The sequence below is a fragment of the Sphaeramia orbicularis genome, chromosome 16, assembly GCF_902148855.1.
Source record: "Sphaeramia orbicularis chromosome 16, fSphaOr1.1, whole genome shotgun sequence".
Taxonomy (NCBI): Eukaryota; Metazoa; Chordata; class Actinopteri; order Kurtiformes; family Apogonidae; genus Sphaeramia; species Sphaeramia orbicularis.
Window position 1 is genome coordinate 25,353,288 of NC_043972.1, and position 18,395 is coordinate 25,371,682.

General features: G+C 37.0%; 1 protein-coding gene across 1 annotated transcript; it reads left to right on the forward strand.

Annotated features, from left to right (window-relative positions):
- The first annotated feature begins 2,495 nt into the window (after positions 1-2,495).
- Positions 2,496-11,091, forward strand: ccr8.2 (chemokine (C-C motif) receptor 8.2). Its single transcript, XM_030158324.1, has 3 exons — positions 2,496-2,630; positions 7,410-7,493; positions 9,847-11,091. The coding sequence occupies exons 1-3, from the start codon at positions 2,605-2,607 to the stop codon at positions 10,925-10,927; spliced, it is 1,191 nt and encodes a 396-aa protein (XP_030014184.1). The 5' UTR covers positions 2,496-2,604; the 3' UTR covers positions 10,928-11,091.
- Positions 11,092-18,395: the final 7,304 nt, after the last annotated feature.

Genomic DNA, 18,395 nt, shown 5'->3' on the forward strand with positions numbered 1-18,395 from the left:
CGGTTTTATCACACAGCACAGTGCCACAGATGTTGCATGTTTTGAGGGAATGTGTAATTGGCATGCTGACTACAGGAATAAGACACACCTGTGCAATAATCATACTGTCTAATCAACATCTTGATATGCCACACCTGTGTGGTGGATGGGTTATCTTGGCAAAGGAGAAGTGCTCACTAGTCACTTTTCCATTGACCCTCAAATTTCGCAACTATAACTTGCGCATAAAAATTTACCTAATGGAAAAACGACAATTTTGCCAAAAGTCTCATTTTTCGATTAAAAGTTTTTGTGGTGGCAAGAGGTGGTTTTTCGGGTGTAGCGCAAAGGGTATATCACACAAAACTGCAATGGAAAGACCTTTTTTTTGCAACTAGTCAGGTGAATTAAAAAAACGGATGTTGACGTACGTTACAAGTTAAGAAGAGGAAGAAACATGTCGCAGTATGTGTGGACACACCAGGAAACCGAATATTTTTTTAATTTAGTACGAGATAGATAATATATAATAATAATGAATATATCTGTCAATCAACACCATATTTACGTTCGTCGCCATGTTTATGAAATGACTTCTCGTGTCATCTCGCAATAATAAACAAACAAATCATCGCATTTGTGATTTAATGAAAAAACCGACATTATGCTCTTCTGTTTTTTTGACGGTCCAGTTTTGCCCAGATGTCCAATGGAAAAGCGACTACTAACACAGATTTAGACAGATTTGTGAACAATATCTGAGAGAAATAGGTCTTTTGTGTACATTGAAAAAGTCTTAGATCTTTGAGTTCAGCTCATGAAAAATGGGAGCAAAAATAAAAGTGTTGCATTTATATTTTTATTCTTAAAGGTAGGGTAGGAGATGTTTTCCTGGAGCATTTTTTTTACTATATTGCTGAAAATCCCCTTCACACGCCAATTGCAAACAACTAATTAAATGCTCTAACACAAAAATAAAAACTTTTAGTCACCTGTGGACTGAAAAAACACCATCCAATCACTTTAACCGGCCCATCGAAATGATTGAATGGGGATATATCTATCAAACTCAGCTGCCATTTGTCCCTCCCCCCTCTGCGAGTACAATCAGGTACACTGGAGGCGTGGCTTCGGGGGGAAGTCTGAAGAAAGGGGTTTGGACTTTTGAATTATGTATTTTAGAAATCTGGCTTGCTCTAACCGTTTTTCCAGGATCTCCTACCCTACCTTTAATATTGAAAAAAAAAGTTACATTATGAAAATGTTTATTTATGAAGTATCTTTAAAAAATGTAAACAACATGAAAACCACAAACAACCTGAAATTTCTAAAGAAAAAATAAGAACACTTTTAACAATATTATGCCTCAGCTTATCATTGTCAGATGTACATTACAATTTACAGATTGTAGTGGATCTACAAAGACACATAATGTTTAGTAACAGGCAGAATATTGTTAAAATGACAATCACCTCTCCTAAGACATTTAATGTTGTTCATATTTGTTGAGGTTATTCACATTTTTTGTGAAAGGATAGTTTATTAATGTAAAAATTTCATGTAATTTTACTTCTTTTTTTTACACTAAAACAAAGAAAATTTTGGCGTTATTATTTGTAGTTCATAATGATTGTGTTTCACTAGTCTGAAATACAATGTGGCCACTGATCTAAAAGGATTTTAACACCCTTGATTCTTAATATCTTCAGTGTCATTTTTGAATTTCCCAAATTCATCCCATGGGCCAGATTGGACCCTTTGATGTTCCAGTTTTGGCACACGAGCCGTATGTTTCACATCTCTGCTTTAAATTATTGTATTGACATATGTTTGCATGTAGTGTGTAAAAAAAACCGGGCTTCATCTAACTCATGATAATTCCACTAAGCATAAAGACATTTACACCACCAGTTGAAAGTTTGGACTCATCTTCTCATTTAGATGGAATGAGATGGACCACAGATGACCAACAAGTGTTCAGCATCACTGGGAACTCCTTCAAGACTTTTGGAAAACATTTCAGGTGACTACCTCATGACGCTCATCGAGAGAATGCCAAGAATGTGCAAAGCAGTAATAAAAGCAAAATGTGGCTGTTTTGAAGATTCTAAAATATAAAACATGCTTAGAGTTATGTCACACTTTTTAACTATATAATTCCATATGTGTTCATTCATAGTTTTGATGCCTTCAGTGAGAATCTACAATGTAAATGGTCATGAAAATAAAGAAAAAAGAGGTGAGTCCAAACTTCTAACTGGTAGTGTAGACTTACACCTGTAATTACTGTGTCAGTAGTGTCACCATCTCCTCAAACAAACCACGAACAAAACTGCAAACCTTTGCACGCCTGCAGGTCTGGTCCGAGCCACCTTGCATGAGTTAAAGCTAGCATATGTGGACTTGTGGTTCTGTGTCTCATTCGACACTGTGGTTTTATCGAAAACATTTCAAACAACCTCTCAGGAAGCTAAAAAAAAAACATATACATAATGCTGTAAGCTTACAAGCCCCCTCTAATAACTTGGAAAGAAGTATGAGAGTTTCTTCACTTCTTGTGTGTCACATATTCGATTGCACAGCTGATCACTTTGGGTTCTTAAACTCACCATAATATAATCCAGGATGAATGTCAGCTCCAGCACTAGCAGGTAAGTTTTATCCCACTGTCTCTCAATGAAATACAATGTTCATCCCTGGTAAAGTGTTTACTGTTAGATCATTTTCACCAATAGTTAACATTTATATGATTCTAACATGTATCAGTAATTGAAAATTGATTAGTTATTTATTAATTATATCATTAGGTTAATGCTGTTTATAGACATCTGTCAGTCATGTTATTCTCTGATACACAATATAAAATAACCATGATGATGTGCAGGGTTTGTTCCCTTAAGGTGAGACTCCTACTGAGTTCCAAACAAAACAAAACCATTGCCAGACACAAGTTTATTAATGAGCTTTGAAATGTATAGTATTCTCAGATCTAAGCTGTAATTCTGCAACACTGTTTTAACTTTCACATTATTTTATCACTGTGTGCATCTTAAAAGTAATTTTACATTATTTGGAAGACCTTACAAATGCTTTTTTTTTTAATGTTGTGCTGTTTCCTACATTATCAATTGCTTGTGTTTATGAAAAATTAACTCTCTGTTGTCCTGCCGGCTGTTTTTGTTGTTGTTCTATCTTTAAGTGATGAACTGCTGACTTTCAAAAATGAAGAGGGAGTTGAAGTGTGAAGTGTACATGTGAACACTGTCAATTCTCAAATTTGGCCTGTATTAAATTCAGTTTTCCTTTACGAGGAGATGCGCCTTGTCTCAATCCCCTCTTCCTCTGTTTTATTGTCTTTGTCGCATTGGAAGACATCCTGTGTGTTCTGGATGAGAATCTGTGTCAGTAGGTGTAAAAACACCACAGACAAGGCTGCATATACACATTCTCCTATGTTTACATTTAAAGTTTCCTATTTTTTCCTTTTATATGCAATGCTGTAAACAGTGTTGTGTCTTTCACAAAGTCAAGGTCTGTCAATAAACTACTGTAGAAAGAGTAAAGGTGTTGGTGTGAGTCCTGTTCAGTTACACACATACAGTGATGACTCACCTGTACTGTTGACAGTCTTATATGACATTCAGAAAAAAAAATCAAATGTGCATTTTCAGCATTTATTCTTTTGTTCCTTTTAGAAGTTATTAAGTTATTACTGATTGATGATGCCAATTCACTTTCATGCAGCTTACTAGAAATCAAGTCAACAATTGCAGTGTTGTCAGGAAGATGTTAATGTGTGTAAATTTGTTCCCTGGAAGAAGGCCTTGGCTGATGTGAAACCCACATTTCCTGTGTCAGATGTGCCTCTGACCCACTGGTTTTGTCAAAAAGCACAACATAAAAAAATATGCATGCAATTATTGACAAGCTCAGCATTGTGTTATTGTTGTGGGTCTAAAACCTTTTTTACATTGTCCAATTGTAAAAAAAAAAAAAAAAAAAAAGAAAAAGTGCAGCATACATGAAGAATACTTTTTTAATATGTCATCAACCAAAGTGTGTGTCATATGCTTTATCAGGGCCTGGTGCCTTTCTGCCAACCTTAATAGTACAAACTTACTTTGCATTTGTTCAGTTCGTTTATTGTTAAGTAACTCCAGACAATGAAATTTCAATCATTTTCTTTACTGGTGTCAAATACTTTCAGGAATGCACCAAATATAATGCTAAAAAAAATAGTGCTTCCTGCATTTGGGTCAAAAATGGCTCTTTAATTTTGAAAGGTTGCCATCGTCTGGTATAAGACATGCCTCAACTGATTTGTCTGAATTTACCATTATTGAATTTACCATTAGGACCATCAAGTCCTATTCTGCAGAATGGTGGCTCCATTCTGCAGAATCAACTAAGACCAGTCCTATGTGGACGAAGTTACTTTGAAAGCTGTTTAACATCAGCCATATCAGAGTTTATCACAGAAGAAAGTAATAATATCGAAGCAAAACTTGCAAGATCAAACAAAGGATTTTTAAAAAGACATTACATAACTTCAGTGACAGTTTACATTTAAGCCTCTACAAACATCTTAATTCATTGTAATCTGCTGTATTTGAATGAGCTTATATTTGACCTTTTATTAAAATTGAAAACAGCTTCATAGTTTCACACTTGCCAATTTAACAGCTATAGCATCAAACTTATTCAATCATTTTTCAGTCGTTCCACTGAAGGAAAGTGCAACCATCCAGACATCTTATGGTTTTTTACCTCCGCCAAGGAGGTAATGTTTTGGCCAGGGTTTGTTTGTCTGTCTGTCTGTTTGTCTGTCCGTTAGTGTGCAACATAACTCAAAAAGTTATGGACAGATTTTGATGAAATTTTCAGGGTTTGTTGGAAATGGGATAAGGAAGAAATGATTAAATTTTGGTGGTGATCAGGGGTGGGTGGGGCCCACAGGGGGGGCGCAGACCAGAAAATTTCATCAAAATCTGTCCATAACTTTTTGAGTTATGTTGCACACTAACGGACAGACAAACGGACAGACAGACAAACAAACAAACAAACCCTGGCAAAAACATAACCTCCTTGGCGTGGGGGGGGCCCACGGGGGGGGGGGGGGGGGGGGGGGGGCACTGATCAGCCTTGGCGGAGGTCTGCGCTCTGCGAGTGCTTCTAGTTTCTAATTACATACATACTTTAACTGCTTCAATTAAGTAAACATCCATAAATAAACTGTAACACTACCTACAAAAAGATGATTTATGTAAAATATAATCACTACTCCTCCATTTTCACACCATTCACAAATGAAACTTCTCAGATTTCTCTCTTTCTCAAATATAGATATATGTTGCTCGTATTGAAATGAGAATGCATGATAGATTGATAAAAAGGCTATCAGTTTATTCTCATGTTTCAGACTCATAAAGACCTAGAGGAAGATATATATATATATATATATATATACACATATATATATACACATATATATATACACACATATATATATATATATATATATATATATATATATATATATATATAAAAGATATAATTGCTCGTATTGAAAGAGGAACAGAAAGAGGATGTAAAGGACATAAAGGGGAACAATAGAAAGAGTTCATGTACAGCTGACCATATTCATATCTGTTGGATGTCAATGAGGAAGCTGGAGTGTAGTAAAATGAGAGCTGCTTTACAGTTAATGATCTTTAATGATCCATATATGCAGAGGAAATTATCGAATAATTTTCATAGCATGACTCTTACCTCCTCAAGGTCTTGCTGGCAGTGAGTTAAAAGACCATTACAAAATCATGGCTTAAGAGAGAATGCCCACAGATGACTGTCTTTACCAATATTGTAAAACATCTCCATTTACTAGAACAGATGACCAACACAATACAACTTCAGAAAGAACTGGGTGAAGAACTCTGGGAAAAATGGCATGTTTACATAACCTGTGAGACAAATTTGTAAACCAATAAGTGTAAAAAATTTTGTTGTTTGCGATCTTTGTAACCGCTTGACCTCATGACCTGTTTGTTTTGTTTTTTTGTTTTAGAATCTGTAAAAAAAAAGAAAAAAAAAAACTTTCAGAAATAAGAAGTTTTTTACAAAAAAAAAAAAAAATCATAACTTGTTCTCCATATATATGTGAAGTTCTGTTTTCTGTCTGGTTAGGACTTATTTGTGACGCTGATGAGTTTCAGTCTGATCAAGATTGGATGCAGGGATTTGGGGGCAAATGAAAAAAATAATCACTTTAGGTCCCACCACCTCAGTGCTGCATACCACCTAAACCCTAAAACTATACTCGGTGCAGGCATGGATCAATATTCTGCTTCCAGTAGATTTTATGAATTTGTGCAATATTGATGAAAAAGTGCAAGTCATCTTTCTACATATCAATATTTTTAATGTAGTATTACTGGATTTTAATCAAAATGATGGAAATAACATGTTTACTATTACCCTGTGAATCAAACATACTTCAAACAAATATTCTTATAGATTAATAATTTTCATTTAAATAATAATAATAATAATAATAATAATAATAATAATAATAATAATAATAATAATAATAATAATAGAAAGAAAGAAACATCATGTTCTTTTATTTTCTTACTTTTCTTCCCAAGAAAATAGATGCATTTTTTAAAATGTATGTACAGTGTCTATATTGCCAAGCATATTGAAAAGTCCATGTGCATTATCAGGGTTACAGATATTAGTGTAGTACCATGAGTTCATTGCAGGAATGTGTAGTGTGTATTCGATTGCTTTTTCTGATGTTTGACAGTTTGGTTTTGAGGTAGTTATGGTGTTGTTTTGAATGGTGAGTTTGGTTTTCACACAGAAAGGTGAACTTTCTGAGAATGAATGTGCAGTTATGAATTGGTGTTGACAGTTTTGGGAAATGAGGCATAATTTTCAGGAAGTCCAGACCCTGATAAGTGTTGAGGAAATTGATCTATTTATAAATAATTACAGTTGCCACAGAAATGCCCATGTGTTGGAGGAGACTGAAGATGGTAGTGGTCCAGATGTTGGGTGTAAAACCCATGTTTTAGAGTTTTGTCCTGATGATGACTTATTCTGTAAAATTCGCATTGGACATTTACAGAAGTGAAACTGACCGGACAGCACCTGAAAGCATCACGCGCCTGCGTATACGGTGACGCACGAGACTCAGGCGGGGTCGCGCGCCTAACCGCATACCCAGCTGACAACACAATATATTATCTGTAGATTTTAAACAAAAATACAGATAACCTTTCGAGTACAGAGACATTTCCTGAACATGCAGAACTTCTATTACCTGACCACTCTGAAAACACTTCAGAGAGTTTCTGCCGCACTCTTTTTTTTCTTCTTTTTCTTTTGTTTACATTCTTAAGAAAGTAGGTCTCCTTGTTGTTTTACAGGCATCCGACCATGGCCGTGAACGCATCTGTTGTCACTACTTTTCCTGACTTTTGGACGGAGTTTTCTACAGGAATCCTATCAGAGTAAGTCCATCCAGATGTGGGTCAGTCACAAAGTATGTATAGTTGTTTTTCCTTTCATCCACCGTTTCTGTTTATTCAATCCAATTAAAGATATAATATCATTATAGGTTTAACATTTTTACTTTATTCTCTTTATTCAAGCCTAGAAAATGTACAGTGTAATCTTAATTTTATAATGTGAGTGTAAGACGATTTTTTTTTTTTTTTTTTTTTTTTTTTTTTTTTTTTTTTTACATTTTGCATTCTTATCATAGGGAGTGGCTTCAATTTTTTTCATTTCCCATTCCATTGTTTTAACCATTTCCACACTACACCACAAAATAGAACAATTTCAGTCATGCTTATTTAATAAAAACACCAAACGTGCACTGCAAAAATCAAAATCTTACCAAGTGTATTTTTCTCATTTCTAGTCAAAATATCTCATCACACTTAAATAAGACAGAATCACCTAAAGAGTAACTTTTCAATGAGATATAAGAACTTATTTTTACACAATAGATCTGGAAAATCTTATTTAAAGAAATCTTACCGAGATAATTTTCACTTGCTCCGTTGGCAGATTTTTTTGCTTAATTCATGATTTTTTTGCTTAAAGGTGGGGTGTGAGATCTTAGAAAAACTGTTCGAGTAAGCTACATTTTGAAAATACACAATTCAAAAGTCCAAACCCCTTTCTTCAGACTTACCTCCAAAGCCACGCCTCCAGAGTACTGGCACGTGCAATGCTTGTTCCCGAGGGTTCACGTGCGCTGCACAGCAACAATTCACCTGGCTCCAGCTGCCCTGATCCATGTATACCTTATTCAGTCTCCTCCAACACCCCCACTCTTACAGAACAGCCCCAATTCATACCTATCTGACTAATGTTACATTTCCTAGTGATTTATGTCAGTGACAAAAGAGTTTGCTGGTGAACTTCCCATCCTAATATAACTACAGAGTGTCCCATAAGTCTCCATACATAGGAGACATAATACATTCCATACATATATGGTTCTAACATGTACAGGGTGGGGAAGCAAAATGTACAATATTTTGAGGCAGGGATTGAAAGACAGTGTATGACCAATTAGTTTATTGAAAGTCATGAGAATTTATTTGCCACAAGAAAATTGACATAATAGAAAATGTTTTTATTCTATGTGTCCTCCTTCTTTCTCAATAACTGCCTTCACACGCTTCCTGAAACTTGCGCAAGTGTTCCTCAAATATTCGGGTGACAACTTCTCCCATTCTTCTTTAATAGTATCTTCCAGACTTTCTCGTAATAGTTTTGCTCATAGTCATTCTCTTCTTTCCATTATAAACAGTCTTTATGGACACTCCAACTATTTTTGAAATCTCCTTTGGTGTGACGAGTGCATTCAGCAAATCACACACTCTTTGACGTTTGCTTTCCTGATTACTCATATGGGCAAAAGTTTCTGAAAAGGTATGGATAATAGTGTTAGGTATGATTATGACATCAATATATGTTTGGTTTCAAAACAACTGACGTAGTGCCTGCTGAGAAAAAACAACTAAATGTTCATTGTAAATTTTGCTTCCCCACCCTGTATTTCTTTATATTTCTTCTTTATAGTTCTTCGGCAGTGGAGGACATCCATTGAAATGTGTTCCCGACAAAATGGCAGTCATATATAGCATATTATATAAATGGTTTATGTCAAGAAACGTTTATTTTTCCTATGTATGGAGACTTATGGGACACCCTGTATTATAGCCAAGCTTTAGCTCTGGCTTCGTTTCCTGTACCAGTGCTCCAAACCTCTGAGAACGCACGATTCGTGCACGAAGAAGGGTACACACAGAGGGGGGAGGGACAAATGGTAGTTGAGTTTGATAGACATATCACCGTTCAATCATTTCGATTGGGCACTCAAAATGATTGGATGGTGTTTTTTCAGTCCTGTCCGTTCTACAGGTGACTAAATGTTTGTGTTTTTGTGTTAGAGCATTTAATGAATTGGTTGTAATCGGGGTGTGAAGGGGATTTTAAACAATATAGTCAAAAACGCTCCAGGAAAACATCTCCTACCCCACCTTTAATTCAAGCCAAAAAAAAAATCTGCCAATAGAACAAGTGGAAGTTATCTTGGTAAGATTTCTTGAAATAAGATTTTCTAGATCTATTGTCTAAAAATAAGTTCTTATATCTCACTGAAAAGTTACTCTTTAGGTGATTCTGTCTTATTTTAAGTGTGATGAGATATTCTGACAAGAAATGAGAAAGATACACTTGGTAAGATTTTCAATTTGCAGTGTGATAATTATGCATTAACCAAGCTGACTGGAAACATCCTAAACATTCATTTATTTTCTCTTCTTGTTTTCCTTTCTTGTCCCTCAGGTCTACTTCAGCCTCCTATCCCAGTGACACCAGCACCCCCACTATGTACTATTACAGTTACGAAGATGATTTTGAACAATATCAGAGCTGTGTGTACGAGCGTCACGGGGCCTATTTTCTTCCTGTCCTCTACGCCCTCTTCTTCCTCCTGGGGCTTCTGGGTAACTCTCTGGTCATCTGGGTCATTGCCAGTGGAGTACGACTCCGCAGTATGACAGACGTGTGCCTCTTAAACTTGGCGGTTTCTGATCTTCTCTTGGTGTGCACACTTCCCTTCCTAGCCCACCAAGCCTGGGACCAGTGGGTGTTTGGAGATGCCATGTGCAAAATGGTCCTGGGAGTTTATCATATTGTGTTTTACTGTGGGATCTTCTTCATCAGCCTGATGAGCGTTGACCGGTACTTGGCGATAGTTCACGCGGTTTACGCTATGAAAGCACGGACACGTTCCTTTGGGATGATTGCAGCTGCGATCACATGGGTTGTAGGATTTCTTGCATCTTTCCCCGACTTGATCTTTCTCCAGCAACAGCCTTATCTCGACAAGAAATATTGCTACCCTGTTTATCCTAATAGTACAGATTCAACCAGCATGAACTTCTGGAGGGTCTTCAGCCTTTTAAAGATGAACGTTGTGGGTTTGTTTGTCCCCATCGTCGTCATGGGTTTCTGCTACTCACAGATCATTTGCACACTGTTGAACACCCAGTCATCCAAGAAACAGGCCATCCGTTTAGTTGTCATAGTGGTGGCGGTTTTCTTCTTTTGCTGGGTCCCGTACAACATTGTGTCATTTTTTAAAGCCCTGGAGCTGCTGGAAATTTACGCAGGATGCAATAGCAGCAAAGTCATCGTCCTGGCCTTGCAGATCACAGAGGCCGTGGCGTACTCTCACAGCTGCCTCAACCCCATCCTGTATGTGTTTGTCGGGGAGAAGTTCAGAAGGCACCTGCTGAGGTTAATAAACAGGGCACCGTGCAGAGTGTGTCAGGCCATCAAGGTGCTCATACCTCTAGACAGAATTAATGGTTCAGTCTACTCACAAACCACCAGCCTGGATGAGCGAAGCACCGCTGTGTAATTGGAACTGAGGGGGATGTGGTTTGTGGTTTAGATTATGTAAATTTATACTATTTGATGGATTCAGAATGCACATAACCTCCTAAGACCCAGGAAATGTCAGCGAAGTACAAGCTTTTTTTGTTTTTTATTAAATAGGTGCTTATTTTGGAAACATCATGAAACAACGGTTTTTTCAGATGCAGTTTTTAAAATTTTTATGGAATGTCCTTTGTGGTGGACAGTTTTCTTTTTTTTTTTTTTTTTTTGTATAAAGTTATGAAACGCTTGTCCATAAATGTGGACAGAAAACCCATAGCTGGGTCTTAGGAGGATAAACAAATATACAAAAACAACACACATGCACTGTATTATTCTCACTTAAAGTTGAATGTTGTATTCTAGAGCACTGATTAGTACTATAGGGAAAAAGTGTATAGAAGCACAGAAGATTGTCCAATTTTTAACCTGTCTTTTATTTTTTTACTCTGTTTTATTGCTTGTTTTATACTCTCCTTTTTACTGTACGGTGTCTTTGAATGCCAAGAAAGGCGCCTGTAAATAAAATATATTATTATTAGTAGTAGTAGTAGTAGTAGTAGTAGTAGCAGTAGCAGTAGTAGTAGTCGTAGTAGAAGGGTCCGATCAAGTGAAAGTGAACATCAACACGGAAAAAGTAGATTTGCACACATCATTTATCAAGTCGGCTAATTTTTTAGCTAAAGATCTCTATTTATTTAACTGTTATCCTTTTTAAAATACCACTTGTAGAAAAAAAAGTTATAACTGATTTTATCAATTGTACGTCTTACACCGTAGCCATAGCTCGAATTTGATGCTAAAAATTATATGTAAAATATTAGAAAATGTATTCAGTCTGTTGATTATATAGATGATTGTTGAGTTTCAAGTATTAGATTTTCATTATTTTGTGAATATTATTGATATTTGTACATCAGTCCCTGATACAGTTTGGATATCACTTTTTCTCCTTCATTCTTATATGCTTTACCCACAATTTCAGTGATCTGGTTTATTTCACCTGGGAGGTCTGGTTTTAACTCTTTTTGATGATGGTCTCTGATCTGAAGGTACATTAAGGGAACAGACTTTTCAATATTTTACTCCAAAATGTATTTTCAGCATGGTTGAACATAATATCTAAAAGGTTTTGTCCTTCTCGATATCAATTTATGTCGAGAACCGCATGTTTTGAATGTTTGCATAAAGCTTAAAAAATTGATGTCTGTTTCAAGTCCACATGTTACCGAGCAGTAATTTGACATTTTTCACCTACAATTTTTTTTTTTTACTTATTTTTTATTAAAGTTTTCTTGAACTATTACAGTGGAAAGGTGAAACGCATATACACTGTTGAGTATTCAACCTTGCGATGAATCCTCATGTCCTTGATGTCCGGTAGTAGAAGAAATGGTGGTGGCATCCTCTTCCTGCCTTCTATAATTTGTCCATTTTTCCCACTTGTTATCAAATTGTGACTCTTGCAGTCTCAGTTTTTGTGTCAACATAGATCTCCTCCACAGTGCACGCCCACTGGTGCATGGTCAGGGTGTTAGTTTGTACCACACCTACAAATTTTATCTCCACAAATTTAGTTTTACATAATGTTAAAGTGCTTCTAAATACCTACTCAAATGTGTCTAATACATGCATATAAGTTACTCTGATTACATGACAGAGACTGTTGAACATGAAATGTGTCTGCATGTCACTGCTTGATCAGACCCAGAAGTGAATGTTCATGTTTTTTTAATCATCTCTGCTGATGCACTGAACAAAACTGAATTTTCGTTGTGTATCAAGACAAGTGTCGTGACAGTAGTAAAGAGTGCAGACACAGAGATTTTAGGAACAAGATGAATCTGTGATGCTTTTGGGAACCTCTGTGAGTGATATGCTGAGTTTCATTTCAGTTTTTTTTGCCAAAAGCTGGAGTCAGGACCCACAGATGGTTCACAAGAGAGTTTGGCTCACAAAAGGAATTTGCAATTCAAGCATTTTAAAAAAACTTTAAACAAAAACCAGGTTTTTTAATTGAATTGAATGTTCATATTCTGCTGATGAGCCTTATATTTGGCCACTTTATTTAATGCGACAGGAAATTAAGCCGTCCTTCTGCAGGTGGTGTGTTACTGAATCTGATCAATGATTGGTAATTACAGCTGTGAGTTACATATTTAACACCTTATCTGATTGGCCAAAGCCTTCACAGGGTAGAAAACAGAGGTCACAGGAGTTCTTGTTCACTCTCCAATCTCAGTTATAATATGCTAAAAAGGAATTGTGAATTTTTTCCCCCTAATGATGCCAACATGTATCAAGTTGAAATAATAATGAAGCCTTTTAATTTCACATAAATGTATTTAGCATTTGTTTCTGTAAATCAAATAATCTCTTGGAAATGGTCGGTTATGAGATGATCCCTCTCTCTTTGTCTTATGTCTCACCACTATTTGTCACTAATTTTCCTGCATTATGCACTTTTTCCTCTGTCTCTACCCTTTCTGCAGGTATCTCCAGCTCTGTAAACTCCTGCTGTTTGTTTCTGGACTCTGTGACTGCTGTCCAAGTTTTTTCACCTCTCTCTCTCTCCCTCTCTCTTCTTTCCATTCACCCAAACCAAGCACGGATGTTTTTCCTTTATCCTGGGGTTGTTTCCTGGGGTTTTGTTGGGTCAGGCCTTGACCTGAATTTTAGAAATTCCTTGAGATAAGTAACAGAAACAAAGTATATACTTATGTAGTTTAGTAAGAATGAAAAAAATGTTTTTCACCTTTATCTTCTTTTAGGTTATTAATGTAGTGATGGTTTTAATCCTAATGCATTTCCCTTTGTACTGACGCTGAGTGAGAAATTGGGTTATATAGTGCACCTGTTTCCAACAGTCTTCATCAAAAACCTTACTAACCTCATGTAATCATCAGCCACCAAAAGAACCTGCAGGCCTCCACCTCCGTGCAGATCAAACAGATGCTATGTGGCAACTGGAAGAAACACCTTAAAAAAAAAAAAAGAAACGTATGTAAATATCTTATCTTTTGATCACCATCCAAACAGCATTTGTTAAGTGCAAATCATTTACACAGCAAAAGCTTCCTTTTGCAGGGCATCCTTTGCAGCTGTAGCAGCATTACTGCATTTGACCTTAACCACAACCTGAAAGAGGAAGTAAATAAGCTAGAGTGAAACCTTTGCAATTCCTGTGAACATCTGAACATTTCAATGTCACATTTGAAGGATACGACAGCAGTATTTCATCCATTGTGTAAGACTGTATAAATGTTTATTATTGATGTAGCTTTCACAATGAAGTCTGAGGGGATTTCTGCATCACTTTTAAAAGTGGCACTACACCAATATCAGTGACTGTAAAACCATCACACAAAGATATATAATATATATGTGTGAATTGTGCCACTGCAATTAGAGTCATACAGTACTGATGTCATGTTAAATGTCTATGTATCATACGTTTCATATGTTTTCAATAAAAAGGATTTTCTCATCACTATTCAAACTGGTTGTATGTTTTTTCATTATATTTTTACTCTGATCATCAACCATTACCTCATGACCATAGTGAATTTCTTGATTAACCCATAAAGACACAACCACCGGCAACCAAAATCATCTGCCAATATAAAATGTTTAATACCTGTTGATCCACTATCCTATCAATACATGAAAATAATTGTTGTAAAATACAGTTTTTCATCTTTTCATAGTCATCAGATATAACCCATTTGGACGTTCAGAAGCTCTGTAGTGAACATGGAAACACCATCATCTTCTACAACATTGATTCACCAGTAAAACCCATGGAGTTGGATCAATGACAGTGGATGAAGACACTGGGTTTATGTTCAGTTAATGATACATTTATTGAAAACGTCACATTTCTTCATGGTTCTCCATTTCTGATATGACAATTAATTTTAATCTGAGCTTTTACGAACATCCACATGATCAGTAAATTAAACATGGGGAAAATATCAGATTTTATTGGAGAAATGCAAAAGACAGAGGATAATATTATAATAAATAGTGTTAAATCACTTAAAAAAGGTTAAATAGAGAGAAAAATACATTTGGGAACTGCTGCAAAAGTAGCACTGGATCTTTATGGGTTAGAAACAGATGAAATAAGGCAAGTTTAATTTTTTTTTTTTTTGTTCTGTTTTAAAGTAATTTCCCCACCCAGATTAAAAATTGATAAAATAAATAAATAAATAAGCAAAAACTAGAAGCACTCAGAGCGTAGACCTCCACCAAGGCAGATCAGTGCCCCGGATTTGGATGAAAATGTCAGGAAATGTTGATACTGGCACAAGGAACAAAATTCTGGTGGTGGTGGGTTGGGGGGTGGGGATGGGGCACTGATCTGCCTTGGCAGAGGTCTGTGCTGTCTTTTCTAGAAAAGCACTTGTAGAGTGCAGACCTCCGTCAAGGCAGCTCAGTGCCCCACCCCCACCACCAGAATTTAATCATTTGTTCCTTGTGCCAGTATCAACATTTCCTGAAATTTTCATCCAAATCTGTCCATAACTTTTTAAGTTATCTTGCACACAGACAGACAAACAGACAAACCAACGCTGACAAAAACATAACCTCCTTGGCAGAGGTAAATATGGGCCATGTCATTTGAATACGCTGACATACAGACAAGAGACAGATTGTAAGAGAAATCTAATGGAAGCAGTGTCTTCCATGAAAATGTCCTCATCCACAGTACACAAGGTCACTTAGTGATTTGGTGAAAATAAAGTTAAAGCTGCAGTATGTAGGATTGTGGCCAAAACTGGTACTGCAATTACATTCATCCTCTCCTCCTCCCCCCAGGCTAGCGGTTGCCAGATCCCGCATGAGCATCCACTACTAGCGTTTCCTCTAATCCTTGCCACCACACCATAAATTTCATACAAAAAAATCATCACCAGACTTACTCTACATAAGTCTAATATATAACAGGCCAGAACAAACGTCCTGCACAGTCAAATGAAAATTTGCGAAGATTCAGGAGCTCTAACCCCCCCACCACCACCACCGAACCACGGACGCCGGACTACCGACACCCCCCCCGACCGAACCACGGACGCCGAACTACCAACCGAACCCCCCGACCGAACCACGGACACCGAGCTACCGACCCCCCCCCCCACCGAACCACGGACCGAACACACCCCCCCGTTCGGATTACACACCGCTAAATGAACAGGTCACTTCCACAGAAAACACTGAACTACAAGGAGCTACCATGGCAAGAGACAAGTCCTACACCGGTACCTGGTCTGTTCACCAGTCCCGGACCGGCAGTCTCTTCACCGGGGCCAGGAGAAGAGACTGCTGCCCAGCCCCGGAAGAAGGGACCAGGTGAAGAGGCCGCGACCCCGGCTCTGAGTGGCTCTTACCGGTGGTCAGACTGAGGCAGGGCCGGCGTCGGTCTTCAAATCCTTCTCCTCTTTCAGCCGTCTCCATGTTTCTAAATCATCTCCTATACATCTCCTTGTTTTATTTCTCACTTTGTCACGATGTATTTGGGAATAATAAGAGTCCTTTTAGGTTTAATAACGTCAGACATTTGTGATCAGAAATGTTCCAGCTGCAGCCCACGGGGATCTGGCAACCTGGATGCTGAAAGGCTTCTGACTCTGTGATTAGCAGACAGGTGATGGGCGGGGCATCAGACCAAAACACACAATGTCAACATAAACATCATTTCAGGGCTGACACTGAGCTGTCCAACTGCACATATTCTGGCTGGACTACTACTGTCAGTGAGATCAGTATTTGAAATGAACATGATTCCTTAAAGTCTGGTGACAGTCAAGGCAATTTTACAATTACTTAGAACATAATTCCTACATACTGCAGCTTTAACCGTCTGCTCCATGTGAACATACAGGGTGTCCCAAAAAAAATGCATACGCACTTTAAATAATTGTAAAGTAGGTGTTTATTAAAATTAATTTAATTTTCAAAATGTAACAGAATTTACAAACATTTTATTGTTTTGTCTGCTCCACCTGTTCTCAAACTGACGTCCGTTCTGGTCCACACACTGCTGACAACGCCAAACAATGGAATCGCACACATCACCAAACAATTCCCTTGGTATTTGTGTGTATTCACGTTCAATGGCTGCTCTCAATTCAGTGACTGTTGCAGGTCTCAGAGTGTAGACTTTGTCTTTTAGGTATCACTATAAAAAAAAAAAAAAAAAAAAAAAAAAAAAAAACAGTCTAGTGGTGTGAGGTTTGGTGTGGAGGGTATTCAACGAAACCCCTCCGTCCAATCCACCTGTTTGTCCAGTTCACCAGACCTCACACTACTAGACTGTTTTTATGGTGATACCTAAAAGACAAAGTCTACACTCTGAGACCTGCAACAGTCTCTGAATTGAGAGCAGCCATTGAACGTGAATGCACTAAAATACCAAGGGAATTGTTGGTGATGTGTGCGATTCCATTGCTTGGCGTTGTCAGCAGTGTGTGGACCAGAACAGACGTCAGTTTGAGAACAGGACAAAACAATAAAATGATGTTTGCAAATTCTATTACATTTTGAAAATTAAATGAATTTAAATAAACACCTACTTTACAATTATTTAACCCTTTCATGCATGAATTATGAAAAAAAAGTGTCTAGATTTTTTAAATTGATTTTATGACTTAAAATTAGGCTAAAGTTGAAATGCATTTAGAATTTTTTAAATATGGTTTTATTAAGAAAATATTTAACCTTCTGTGACCTGGGAAAGTACAAGTTTTGGCTTTTTTAAATACGTAATTGCCTATGTGGAAACATCATGATACAACAGTTTTTTTCAGATTCTTTTTTTTTTTTTTTTTTTTAAATGGAATGTCCTTTGCGGTGGACAGTTTTTTGTTTTTGTTGTTGTTTTTATAAAGCTGTGAAACTCTTGTCCACAACATAAATGCAAACCTATCGCTGGGTCTTGGGAGGTTAACTTGATGAGATCACAGAGCAGTCCAAATTTTGATGAAGATGATGCTTTTTTTCATTGTATTTTTTGGGGTCTATAGAGACTGCCCCCATGTGGTTTGGAGAATACTGCCTTTAAAACCCTTTGGAAAGTGAGTTTAAATTATGTGTCCACAAATGTGGACGTCATGCATGAAAGGGTTAAAGTGTGTGTAAATTTTTTTGGGCCACCCTGTACATGGGAACACATTATGGGTAAATTGACATTTACAAAGCGCTTTCCAAACATGATGATCAAAGTGCTTTACTCTAAGTAAACTACACAACTAGGGCTTTACTGCCTTGCTCTAGGACACATCAACGTGCAGACAACGGTCAATGATTGAACCGCCAACCTGTGTGTTAGACAGTGGCCTCCAGCATCATCATCAAAACACCATATAAGAAAACAGCCACTAATTTGTCACCATCCATGTGTTACACAGAAACCTTATGCAGAGTCACATTTGTTCAAATGTGTATGTAAA